Source organism: Myzus persicae, unplaced genomic scaffold, assembly GCF_001856785.1.
Source record: "Myzus persicae strain clone G006 unplaced genomic scaffold, MPER_G0061.0, whole genome shotgun sequence".
In the NCBI taxonomy this organism is placed as follows: Eukaryota; Metazoa; Arthropoda; class Insecta; order Hemiptera; family Aphididae; genus Myzus; species Myzus persicae.
In genome coordinates, this window is record NW_019102351.1 from 13,401 (window position 1) to 27,054 (window position 13,654).

The 13,654-nt window shown below is 28.3% G+C and overlaps 1 protein-coding gene and 1 pseudogene across 2 annotated transcripts in view; both read right to left on the bottom strand.

Annotated features, from left to right (window-relative positions):
- Nucleotides 1-244: 244 nt before the first annotated feature.
- On the bottom strand, nt 245-3,899 carry LOC111031917 (annotated as a pseudogene).
- Nucleotides 3,900-6,296: 2,397 nt separating this feature from the next.
- LOC111031916 overlaps nt 6,297-13,654 on the bottom strand; it is a 199,423-nt gene continuing 192,065 nt past the window's right edge. For both annotated transcript variants that reach the window (XM_022312035.1, XM_022312034.1), the window contains exons 21-24: nt 11,120-11,249; nt 10,747-10,882; nt 9,908-10,111; nt 6,297-7,132 (exon numbers count right to left, since the gene is read on the bottom strand). In XM_022312035.1, the coding sequence (XP_022167727.1) occupies nt 6,513-7,132; nt 9,908-10,111; nt 10,747-10,882; nt 11,120-11,249 (1,090 nt within the window). In that variant the 3' untranslated portion in view covers nt 6,297-6,512. The remainder of the gene's footprint in view (nt 7,133-9,907; nt 10,112-10,746; nt 10,883-11,119; nt 11,250-13,654) is intronic.

Here is a 13,654-nt window from a genome sequence, read left to right on the forward strand (position 1 = left end):
GTAGACCACTCAATTCTCATGGAAATATTATCGAGAACTAATTTTTGGAGAACCAATACTTTCATAGCTTAAACCCTATCTGTCTGATAGAATACAATGGGTGAAAATGTATGACAAGAAATCTACTGTATCTCGACATCTCGTGTCCCTCAAAGAGGACATTTATTGCCTTTACTCTTTATCAAGGTACTAGTTGTACAATTGTAGTGATGAGAAACAATAATGCTGACATAAAGGGACGACACAAGTTAATCGGTTATTCAAATGAATAATACTCATAATAATTTTTTTTTATTGATAAAATTACCTTCAGTGACATAGGCCATTGGGGTACATATATAAATTGAATACATCGAGCAATTACATTATTAGTAATACTAAGCTTGTATATATTTATAGAATTTTTTTATATTTTGTTTTGAAGATTTGCTATTTTGGTAAATTCGATGGTGGCTGCGACTACGAGTGAGGATCTGTTGTGTCCGAGAGATTGTGCAAGGCGTTCCGAAATTTTTGTAACCTATCTTGTTTCGGAAAAAGAATGAAATTCCGTCATTATGTGCTTAATTGTAAGACCGGTGCTGCATGATAATATGCATGTTGGAGTGTCATTTTTAATTATTAGATGACTGTGAGTAATTTGGGTGTGCCCGATCCAGAGTTTCATTAGAAATAATAATAATATTAAAAGTAATAATGTAATAACTCACCAAGTGAATATAATTTTGGTAGGCAACTAATAATACTTATAACGAGTAAAGTAATTTATTAAAATGCATAACGCCAATGATTTGTATAGTATAGAGAAAAAAAGAAAAGAAGACATGTTGTCGGCAAGTGATTTTGTAATTGCTATAATAGTAGAAATAATAAAAATAATAAAGATAATAAAGATAACTGCTGCCCATCGTATCTGGTATTTATAGCACGAACATCCAACATACTCGAAATACGATGTAAAGAATAAGAAAAATGCTCAACTGATGCAACCAGAATAACCTGAAAACAATAAATAAAATAATATTTTGATATAATGTTATTTTAATCAAATATACAAAATGTTAAATCTTATATACTTTCGATTTTTTGATAATGCTTTTGACATGTTGCTTAAGTCTTCCCGTAGAATATTTTTCCCAACTCCGTAAACCATAGTTTGTGTGTAGGACTTCCAATCGAATTCTTCGAAACCGAACCAAAATGTCTTGCGATCCTTTTGACTTAACAACGCCCATAATTTTAGAGTATTACTATTGTCGAATTTCCATTCACTCGTCGTAAACGCTTGAATCATATCTGCCATATTTTCTTTTTTCTTTAAGATTTTCAGCATTCTAAATGTATAAATATGATCATAATATTAAACCCTTACATCTGTAAAAGTTTTTAGTAAATAATCTGTGGCAAATGACTTGAATAATTATTGATGCTTATGTCTTGTAATAAACATGGCCTTAATACAATTGGCAGAACTATAAGTCTTTAAGACTTTAAGAGTACCTATATAAGGGTGGGTAGTGAGCTATTTCAGTTGCGGGCAACGTTTTTCACCCGAGACTGAAATTGTCTCCCTATACGAGTCACACATACCTACCATTTTGCGCTCATCGAAGATACGTGACTAATTAATTATTACGAAATACCTATACCGGCTATACCTATAAAATCACTACTATAAATGGACTAGAAAATCATAGGTACATAATAATTTTTATGTTAACTAAACAAAAATCAATATTTTGATTCGTACCTAATATTATTAGGCACATTACTCACTTTGGATGTTTACCACGGATAATTAATGACAAATCTACACACGCAGCAGGTATCCAGTGAAACAAAAACCTCATAATATTGACGACCCAAAGATTGGCAGAAAATATACAACAAATATACCACATTGATTGCAATGGAGGCGCCGTATAGTAAGCTTCATAAATATAATCAGAAAACGTGCCCCAATGAAATGGGCTGTCAAAACTGGACACGTAATTATAAATTTTTGGTTCCTTGTTTTTTTCGTTGCCATCTTGATATCTTCAACAAATACAATAAAAAATAAATTACCTATCACGTTGCAAACATAAAAAATATAATATGTGCAAATGTGTGAAATAATGTATAGATACCGGTTTACCGTATCCCACATTACACTAATTAATGCGTTGGCGGTGTAGTCAACTGGGACATTATCGGTTTTTTTATCTCTCGACATTGGCATTGCTTTTAACAATCCGAGAATGAGTGGAGTAACTATACACAGTAATCCTTGAATATTATTCAACCAACCTGGTTCCGGTTCAGATTGTGTGCACCCTACTACAGTATCGTTGTTTAATATCTTCGATCACACGATTCGAACCAAATAATATGCAAATATTATAAATTCACATGATAATCTTTGTTTTTAACTTGTGCAGAAATTTGTTGTAAGAATGAAAATCAAACACAAATTCTTATACATCTTAAATGTTTCCAAACTATAAACATAAATATCTTACTGATTGAAGGACGAAATACTGAAATCGGCAATTGGCTTTCATTTGTTGATATAATATTTTCAGTGAGTGCTTTCGTGAAAGTGTATGTATTGGGCCAATCTTCCAAAACGCTATTATTCACAGGTATAGATTAAAATCTAAGAAAATTATAAATACTTATACAAAATGAAACTAAAAAAAAAATGATTTACTTGCACGTTTTTGCATCTAGTTCAATCAATTTTTTTAATTCTTCGGCGGACATTGAAACGTGATAGAATTCTTCTTTAATTTCACTTCTTGGACAGTGGGAATAAGCGGTTGATACATGCACAAAACCCTAAAAAATTAATATTTTATGTACAATATGCGTAATTTATTTCACACATTTATTTAAATGACCATACTACTAACTTATTATGTTAATTAGTTTGAATTGAATATGCATTAAATTATTCAAAAAATTAACTAGAAAGTGTTATAAATACATTCAAAAACAGTTAAATTAATCATACTGTATTAGACTATACTATGGATACATGTAATTGTTATTGAATATATTAACGAAAATAAAGTAAAATTAAATATTTGATAATTATTAAAAATGTTTTTTTCTATATTTCTTTTACATACCTTAAGATAATTCATTTTTGCCGCTAGTGCTAATACGTCATTTTCTGTTCCTTCAATATTAATTTTTGTCGCCGTATAAAGAGGTTCGTTGAATTTGACTGTAGCAGCACAATGAAAAACAAAATTCACATTTTGTATCAGCCAATCATAATCGTCTGTTGAAATCCCTAATGATTGTTCAACTAAATGTCCATTAATTGTTTTTATCTTGGTCATGAAGTCAGGGTTTTTAAATCTAAGGCGGTCAAACATCTTGAAACACACAGTACATAATTGATTAAACATTGTAAATTTAATCCTTTTAAAGAAAGTTAATCAAAATAAAATGTGTATAATTTATTTATTTAAAGTAAAATTAAATGAATCACGATACAATTATATTAAGAATTTTTTACAAACATCATATTGACACAATAACCGTATTTAATGTAGTTATTAGTACTCTGGCCTAAGAGAAGTTTAGTTAGTATCCTGGCGTAAATTAATTCTGTTTGAAATAAATTGGATAATATCTACTGATATCTTACTATTTAGTTATTATAATTAATGAAAAAAATTTCGGGCACCATCTTTTAAGTACTTACAAAAATACATATACTCACCGATTGTTTGTAGATATTCGAAGATCGTTGACTGGCAGTCAATCCATTTTTCCCTCTAACGAGAACCACAATGCATTTTACGTCACAAGATCTTAATAGTTTTTCTGTGAGTATTTTGCCCAAAAATCCCGTACTTCCGGTAACGAAAAACCGTCCCGTTCCTAAACGTATCTGAAATATTCATTTAATTTTTTTTCAGTGAAATACAAAAACAATAGATTAACTACAGACAAGTCTCGGATTGTTCACTTTTGTATGTAGAGAAATGACTTACTATTATGTGGATCAGTTTTTCTTCTTTGTTATATACTATACGTGTTCTACACGTAGTTGGACAGTAATTCGTTTATTTTGGTTTTTAGTCCTCAGTCTATAAAATATATCGATAAGAAAATGTATGCTCAGTTAAAATATTATAATTTATTAATTAATGGTAAAGTTTCTCATAAACTGTAATTGAGGGAATCAATTAAACAATTTTATCGGAGATCGGGAGATCCGCGATAACCTTTAATGAGAATTAATTTAAATTTCAAATATGGACAAAATTTGATGTATGTTTTGTTATAAAATATATGTCCAATTATAAATTTTAATAGTTAGCTGACGGTTGTACATTTTACTAACTAGTTTCCTCACTGTTTTTCTTATCAGTTATCTCTCCATTATAAGATACTGAAAATTAAAATACTAATGGAACATTTACTTAAAAATATTCAAATGTTGTCAGTGTTTGACATTTCGTACAATAGTATATTTTTGCAATTTAAAAAATATTCTATTCATCAGCACTTAAAACCTTTTGCATTATATATATTTATAATTTTATTTTATTCGGTGGAACCCGTGGTAATATTAACCATTAGGAGTGGGGTGGTACGGTAGAAGGTTATTTATATATTCAATTAGCTGGTTTTTTTTTTAGTTGGTATGTGTATTGTGTATAACACGTGGTATATACATATATGTATATACACTATTGTGTATGTTTGCCATGTTTTGGTGGTCACCCATCAGGGAGCTAGGAACGTCGGAGGCAGCGTGACTTCAGCACTTTTACTTGACCGCTGTCAGCCACTGGGCCTCAACATGGGACCATTACGTATATTATTATTTATTAAACATAATGGAATTTATTTAAGCTATTTACATACCACAAACCTACTCAAACCGTTTTGCTGCTTAGTACAAATTAATATAGGTTAGTACTAATCTGTACCTATGTATTTTTAAATACACAGCTGAATCTTTTTTTTTTTATTATTATTTCGTATGAATTTCTTCAATTGTTTTAAATAGTGGGCAGTGGCTAGAGGGCTATTGTTATATTGGATTATCATTAGGTCAGTTACCATCCTACATTTATTTCAATAAATATTTTATAATCCATATCAATTTGTCTTCTAAAATGTATAAAAAAGAATGATTTTAAAATATTATTCACCGTGTTACTGTGTTAGCCAAATTATAATTCTATCACTTTAGTTATTCAAATGATAAATATTTCTGAAAAACATTATGTTTTGATTAAAATATTTATATACTTTAAAAAAATAATTATGGGTTAACATTAAAAAAATGTTCTTGTGTTTGTCATCACTTTACCAGTGATGGTATATGCTAATAGACGATGGAAATGATCGTTCAGTCTCGGGTTTTAGGACTATCCATAAAAACATGATACTACTGACACATATAAAGTATAAATACTTTTTTAAAATGATCCCTTTTGAAAAGTTGTCACAGAGTAATATCGACTTAGCACCCCATTTTCTTGTTCTCAGGTGTTCAATCTGTTCATCGAATAAAATAACCTTTTTTTCGTGTTTTATAAAAAATAGTACACAAATAAATATTTTTTGTTTGTTTATTAAATAAAACTGCATGTGACCAAACATGCCATATTATTATTCTTTTTTTCACATTTATACGCATTACAAATACAGGTGGTTTAAAAATGTATTGTCTTCTTGAAAAAATAATTGAAAATTGAGTTTATTAACGATAACGTTCGATACCCTACAATAGATAGTTGTTCATTTTATAGACATTGTATTTTTAGTTCTTGTTTCGGGGGAAAATAATAACGGTACGTTGAAGTGAATATGATTCAAGTGAGTGCCCGAAAAAATACATTTTAGTATAAAAACGACCAAGGTTCAAACAAACGTGTTTCGTAGCAAATGATCTGTGATTGTACCATAATAATACAAACAATGATAATAATGGTAATACATGCATTACAATAACATTATATGTATGCGTATTATACTGCAGCATATAAATGGTATAATATGAAATACGAATGACACATAAATTAGGTATGGGACATTTTGTTTCGAAAATCATAGCGTGTGGCATACGATGGTTCTTACAAAAAAAAAAAAAAAATACCAACAAAAAAGAGTATAAATAATAATGGTAATATTTTATAGCTGTACACAAAACACTTAAGAACAACGATATAATGATAATCAAAATAATAATAATAGTAGTAATATATTCGATAAACGAACGTATTAATAATACAACGATCATACAATATCGCGAACAAAATATTTCTTAAATAGACATATGCATTTGTAATATTATGAACAAAAAAAAAAAAAAAATGTAAATAGTGATTATTAAACATTTAAATAATAATCATAATACATAAATTATTATAAATTCGAGGCAAACAGTAACCAAAAATGTGATCACCGTTCGGCGTGAGAGTGATTCGGTGGGGGTATGATCGGATATAGTTTGCATTGGCGTTTAGAGTGTCTTCAATGCCGACGACGAGTCTTGCGTCTCAGGGTAAGGTTAGGTCTTTGGCTTTCTTTTTCTGGTTGCGATCAGCGTCGCCGTCGCCATCCGACTCGACCTCGTTCGAGTCGCCGACGTTCTTCCGATTCAGTAGATAGTCCAAGTCTTGCGATATTCGGTCCAGAACGTCATCGTCGTTACTATCACCGCCGGAGCCATCATCTGTCCCGGGTTCGGGCGCCATCGTCGACGATTTGTCGGTGACCCCGGACATGAATAACATATGGGGTTGCCGGCATGGTTCCACGTCCACGCTGCACACCACGATTGTCGGAGAACCGTCGGCGGTGGTGGCATGCTGCTTGACCAGACCGACTTCGACGCACACGTGCGTGGCCAACATGTCGGGCGGCGGTTGCACCACGCACCGGATAGAAGTGTCGCTTCCGGCCGGCAGTGGCGCCATCGAGGTCGGCTGTGATGCATCCGCAAAGTCCACCGACTGCCAATCGTCTACTAATACCATGTCTGCGGAATCGATGGCCGTCGTCTCCAATAATGGCGACCGGCTGTTGTTCCGGTACGAACAACAACTCTTTTCTCCGCTGCCACAGTAGTCCCCGCATCCACTGTCAGTGTCGTGGCCGTCGGACTTTTCGTGACACCCTGCACAGTAAAACGGAAAACATTAAAATAAATATCGCTGAAAAATGAAAATTTATACAGGTACTCAATCAAATATAAGTTGACGTAATAATAATTCATAATAATATAGTATGACTTATGACTATGAGAAAACTTGTGTGTGTGTGTGTGTGGGGGGGGGGGGGCAGGACTTCTAAAGAGAATTATGAAAAAAACAACAGTTCTAGATTTTTGTGTTTTTGATTAAAATTACATTATTTTACATTGATTTGAGTAAATAACTACAGTATTATTTTTATAACATTATTAATTCATCATCTGATTTCAATAATCATTGTACGATTTTTTTTTAAAATACATTTATTTGAATTTTCACTAATTTATTATATAGTCTGCTATTTTGTTACATAATTTGGTTACGATTATATCAAAATATCTACCAGACGCGGTTTTTTTCGATCTATTTATGATAAAAATTGTTTTTTTGTGTATCTTGTGTTTGATCCCTGAAATATTGGTTGTTATGAACTGTGCTGTTTTATATATATGGCTATCATTTTTAAATAAACAGGTGGCACGTTTTGTTCTTTTCATAAATTTGTTGTTAAGTACATTCGTTCTTTATTGAGGAATATTCTAATAATTTGATTTTTGACATATTTCTAAGTGAAATATTCAAATATAGCATTATCGAATGCACCACTTCAGCCTATTATACCATATGAGATTATTGATTCCATCAAAATTATGTAAACTTTACGTAATTTAGGTAGTTTATGAATTTGGGTTTTCCATTTCATATTACTACTGATGTCGATTTCAAATCGAATAATATATATAATAAATATGTAAATAAATGTATTATTAAAAGGTGTAAAACAAAAAATTTTCTAACAAAATCATGATACAGTTTAAAGTGAACAGTGGAAACAAATTGTTCATGGAAGTATTTAAATTATATCATCTAAAGAGTAGAGTGACCCATATACAATACCAACGCATCAACGCATTAACGGCTTAGTTCCATCATAACTTAGGGCATCAATATGATTTAGTAGCACAATGTCTATCAATATTATGTTATCTTTTAAAGTTATAAGGTAATATATATTTTTTTTATGATAAGTTACATTATATAACTTGTATCTACTGAAGTGCAGTGTAGACTAAATACTTGTGTACAACAAAATGATACTTGATCATTTTCAAAGATTACGTGAATATAATATATTATATTGTTATATAAAACATTTTAATACTCTATCTAGGTAAATGTTTATACATAAATAAGTTTAATTTTTTTTTAAATGTGATAAGATAAATTATTAAATTAAATTAAATGCAACTAAGAAAATAATTGCGTCAGATAAATAAGTTAATGTCCATCGCTGAGACATTTTCTTACACTAAATACGTTTCATGTATTATATATTACACAACGAGATAAAGTTTCCGTAATTTTTTTATGCGTGTTTATACATTTTTAACATTATATAGGTAGACTATAAAAATATAATTATAACATTAAAAATGATTATAAGTCATAATTAAACAAAACGGTCTTAAGAAGGATTTTTATTTTTGTTTAATCTATTAACGCCTCAATAATGAAGCAATGATTTAGCTCACTAATATTTACAAACAATTTGATTCAAATAGTAATCTCCATATATATTTCATAAGAAATCTGATAATACTTTAAAATTATATTCTCTTCAATTATATTAGATTATATATCAAACTATCTGTATACATTATGAACTATGGAAATATTGGAATAATTTAAAATTTAAAATTTGTATTTAATAGAATATAAAATAATATTATTATATTTTGTGAAAAAGTTTTCAGATAATATGTGGCTAGAGCACCGAATAATTAAAAACTTGAGTTTTGGTATATTATTCTTCATACCATTTTACAGCACCATCGATCTGCAGTTGTATAGTATGGAATTGAAAAAAAAAATAGCAAATGAATTATATCTCATTGAAGTATACTTTCGTTGTTTTTATTCATCGAATCAATTAAAAAATACTTGTGTAATTTAAATTGCTCGAAATTTATTGTGGCAAGCTTTGAGCGATATTCGAACAATTCTACAAATATTATGTTATTTCATATGTTATTTTATTAATACTATTGTATAATAATAATTATATTACCATAAAAACTATTGAATTTAGTAACATTTTATATTTTACAAATGACCACAGTTATTTTATTTAAAGAAAGTGTATCGTTCAAATTAAAATTTAATTTTTAAGATTTATTTAAAACAAGACCTAGGAATCAAAATAATAATATACATTTTGTATAAAATTAAATATTTTACATAATGGTTTTTTTTCATTCGCATTTATTATTCGGGATTCTTAAATTTTAAAGACTAAAATTCTCTTTAAATGAAGAACATTAACCAGAATAAATTCATGTGCCTGAATAATTCGAACGATAATTCAACTTTTGAAGAGTAAACGCAGTTTTTTACGTGGTTTGAAAAAAAGGATGAAGAGATGAAGGGTGGATACATAACGACAAAATATGTTTTTTAACACCAGAAGTAAATTTTGTTTACGTTTGATTTTGTTTTTTCACTCAAGTGCTATGCTAATAGAAAAGATAATTACAACTTCAAGTTTAAGTGAGAAAATTTTTACTTTAAAAACGCGTTTTGAGACACTTACAGTAAAAATTATATTTTATATTAATATTGTTCATTGGCAAATAGTAATAATTCAATTGTTTATAATCTTTTATACAATATGATCATACATTTTGCACTGATTATTTTACCTGTAATTAAATCATGACGAAATGTCACAGACTTTTTAGGCTCTGTATTGCTATCTAGTTTTTTTAACGAGCTAGTAAGGTTGCTGACAATCGATAATGGCTTTTCCTGCGTGATAAAATACTCTTGAGGATTATCTGTTATTTCCAGTATGTCACTCTTTATCGATTGTTTTATTTCGTAATCCATAGTGTTTTTAGAAAAACCTGAAATTTAAAATTTTTATTTTTTCATACATTTAACATTTTTGTCATAAGAAATAATTTAAAGTTATTTCAATATAGTATAATATTATCATATGCTGTTTATTTAATCAGTGAAACTTCTTTTTTACCGTGTTATCCACCTAATACAATTTACAGACCTTTTAATATCTACTTAAATGGTGTTCGGTTAATATTCATCACAGTTATTTGTTCCCATCGCAAGTGGCATAATAATAATAATCTAAATCTATAGTTTTTGTGACGTTAAAAATAATGAATTTATCACAATACATAAAACGAGGTGATTTTAGAGTTATAATTCACATCGAACGTTTTTGAATTAGGTAGGTACATTACTCAAAACTATTTTTTTCAAATTGTTTTCAAATTGTCGAATATTAAATGGAAAACGATTTATTTTAAACGCTATTGTTCTCTATCATATAAGAACATACTTGAGGTATTTATAAAAATGTACAGTGGGTGTGATTCGTTTTCATGCCACCGATTAAACCGTCAACAGTGTTTAAGATGAACATGTGTAGATAAATAAGTTATATCACTAGGTTATCAGAGGAATGATGGAATATTTTTTTTCTAGCTGTGTTGGCAATCACTGGTCATATTATACTTACGATTTAATGGACTTCCAGCAGAATCCGAATGGATATCATCGCTTGATTGTTGCGGTGACGATTTTGGTCTGTAAACGGTTCTCAAGTCAAACGGATCTTCCGAGTGCAACACATAGCAATACAATACAACGAAACCCTAAATTGTGGGACACACGGCTCGACATTAGTTATAGAATAAATACAATATTTTATAGTACGAACAACATATATTTATTTTTAATGTTTATTCTTTATTCAATTTAGTTAGTAAAACAATTAATCCGAAAACGTAAATATTTTGATTGACAAGACAAGCAGACAACGCTATCTGCCGCTAAATGAACGTGACCTTACATGAAACGATTACCTACGCCCTTAGATGGTGTACACTTACTTGTATGGCACACGATGAACTGAAAAAATACTTGGAAAAGTCTTCCATATAGATTATGTGCAGGATACTGGAAACGGTCGTTACGATGACGGTTAACAGGATAGCTACTGATCTGATTATGAGTCCCATCCTAAGTGTAAAAATGTTGAATAATAATATAATGTGTAAATATTGTTAAGTAAACGTGCTTCAAAATGAAAGTATTTTGTAAAAATAAAGGATTTCACAGTTCACCAACTGCAAAAAAACATGATTAAATGCATTTTAAAAGCTACAGAAGAAGTATTAAAAACTATTTTCTCATCGGAAATAACATAACAATATTATGCAGAGTCCCTCATGTTACATTCATAAAGTTTTTTTTTAGCATTTTTCTGGAAAATATATAAAATAGCTAGGGAAGGCTGTATCATTGACATTTAAGCATCAAGTGATTTTCCTTTAATATACGTCTGAATAAAATAAATTAGTTTTTTTCAACTGACTTATTTGGCTCAATATTAGAAAAATATTAATTTTAATTTGATGAGAATATCCTCAAATAAGGCATTTTAACTTATAAACTAAGTACATTATTACTGCAACGAGTATTTAAAATTATATTGGTTTGATAAGTATTTTGGTTGGGTACGAATATACATTTAAAATTTTTTAATCAATAATAGTTGTTACGAATTATAGTTAAAAAAAACATTTAAAATTTAACTAAGATACATTATGTATATAAGTATAGTGTATATAATTTATTTTATAATTAAATACCGAATAAAGATGTTTTTATTTAAAATATTTGAAATATTTATCTTATATTTTCGTAGGAGCTATACTAATTGAATTTTCAAAGTAGATATTTGCAATTGTATTGTTATTTTACATTTTTGGTACAACAATTTATACTTACATTTTAATTTTGTACGTTTTCTTTGAACTTATCTTTTTATGTTATCTCAAAAATTGATCGAAATTGTTTTATTTTGGATACTATAAACTAATAAAAATCTGTATGTTTATTTTTTAATGGTCTTGTATAAGAATCTCAAAATAGTTGTCAAAAACATAGTATGATCAACATCTAACATATGTTAAAAATCAATGATATTATGTTTATTTTGAATATGACCGAAATTAAAATATTATAAAACCAATAATTGCTCTTAAATTAAAATATTGTTCGTTTGTCAATATATTTAACATAGTTTTTAATTATATTAATATTTCTTCAGCTAATCTTTGTAAACAATACTCTTAAGAATAACAATTATTAAATTAGTTAATTTAGTGCCATAATAAAATATGTAAGTATGTCTAATTATTTTCATTACATCGATACTTGAGTACTATAGGAGTTAAAATTATAGAAATATTGAGGATAATACAAAATACATTATATACAATATGAATGAAGAAATACGTCTTACAGGATGGACTGTATCTAAACGGATATTACGTAGTTTATTAATAAAATAGATGCCAAGATGACTTAAACTACTAAAATAATTAATGTTTAGTATATTTATAAGAAAACTGATTTTATTAGTTGTCGCATTGTTTTAATAATTTTATTAATGTTATAACACCAACCTATCAACGCAATTTATAATCATTTTAAATATTTAATTAGTGCAGTTAAATTACTATAATATAAGTTTATACAACTCTCCAGAGAAAATTTTAATTATATAATCGTAATTACTATAGTTGACTTGGAATATTATATAAATGTATAAAAACGTACTTAGCAGATGACAAAGTATTGCAGCGTAACATCTCTGTTGTTTTTTATCGCATCAATGGATTCGTTAATTATAAAATGAGTAAGTTTAACTATAATTTAAAATAAAAATATTTTGCTTTAGAATGTAAGATTGAAAATAAATGTGAAAAAACCTAAAGAACCTGAATAAGTTACTTTGATAAAATTGTTTTAAATATAATAATATCAAATTTCTATAAAAATCTTCTTAAAATGTTATAAAGTAACAATACAAATTGCTGGAAAAATGTGTGTTTGGTTTTTAATAGAATATCATCATATTAAACATATTACACAATGTTTACATATTTTTAGTTGAAAGAATTTTTGTACAAATCGAATCTATATATTGAGTACCGTAGTTACATCAATTGAGGTCCATGTGAAATTGAAATTTTTTAACCGTTCAATATTACTACTTAAACTATTATTATATATATTAATATTCAAAGATTGTTGAAATTCGTACAAAGATATCCCCAATAACTATGTATGTACGGATATAAGCATTCTATAATATATTTTTACTTATTATAATATTGAAGATGACATCTGGTCATAAAACACACATAGTCTATTAATTAATTTGTATGATTAAAAAAAAATGTAAAACCAGATGATAACCACTGAGTATCACGTTTACTTAAAAAATAGCTGGTTCTATATTAAAAAAATATTTTTCTTTACATTTTTGTACTTTTAATTTTAAGTTTCAAAATTTAAAAGCAATGTTTGTTCTTTGTTAGTCTGTATATCCCTTGAAGTTATAAGAAAACTATAAT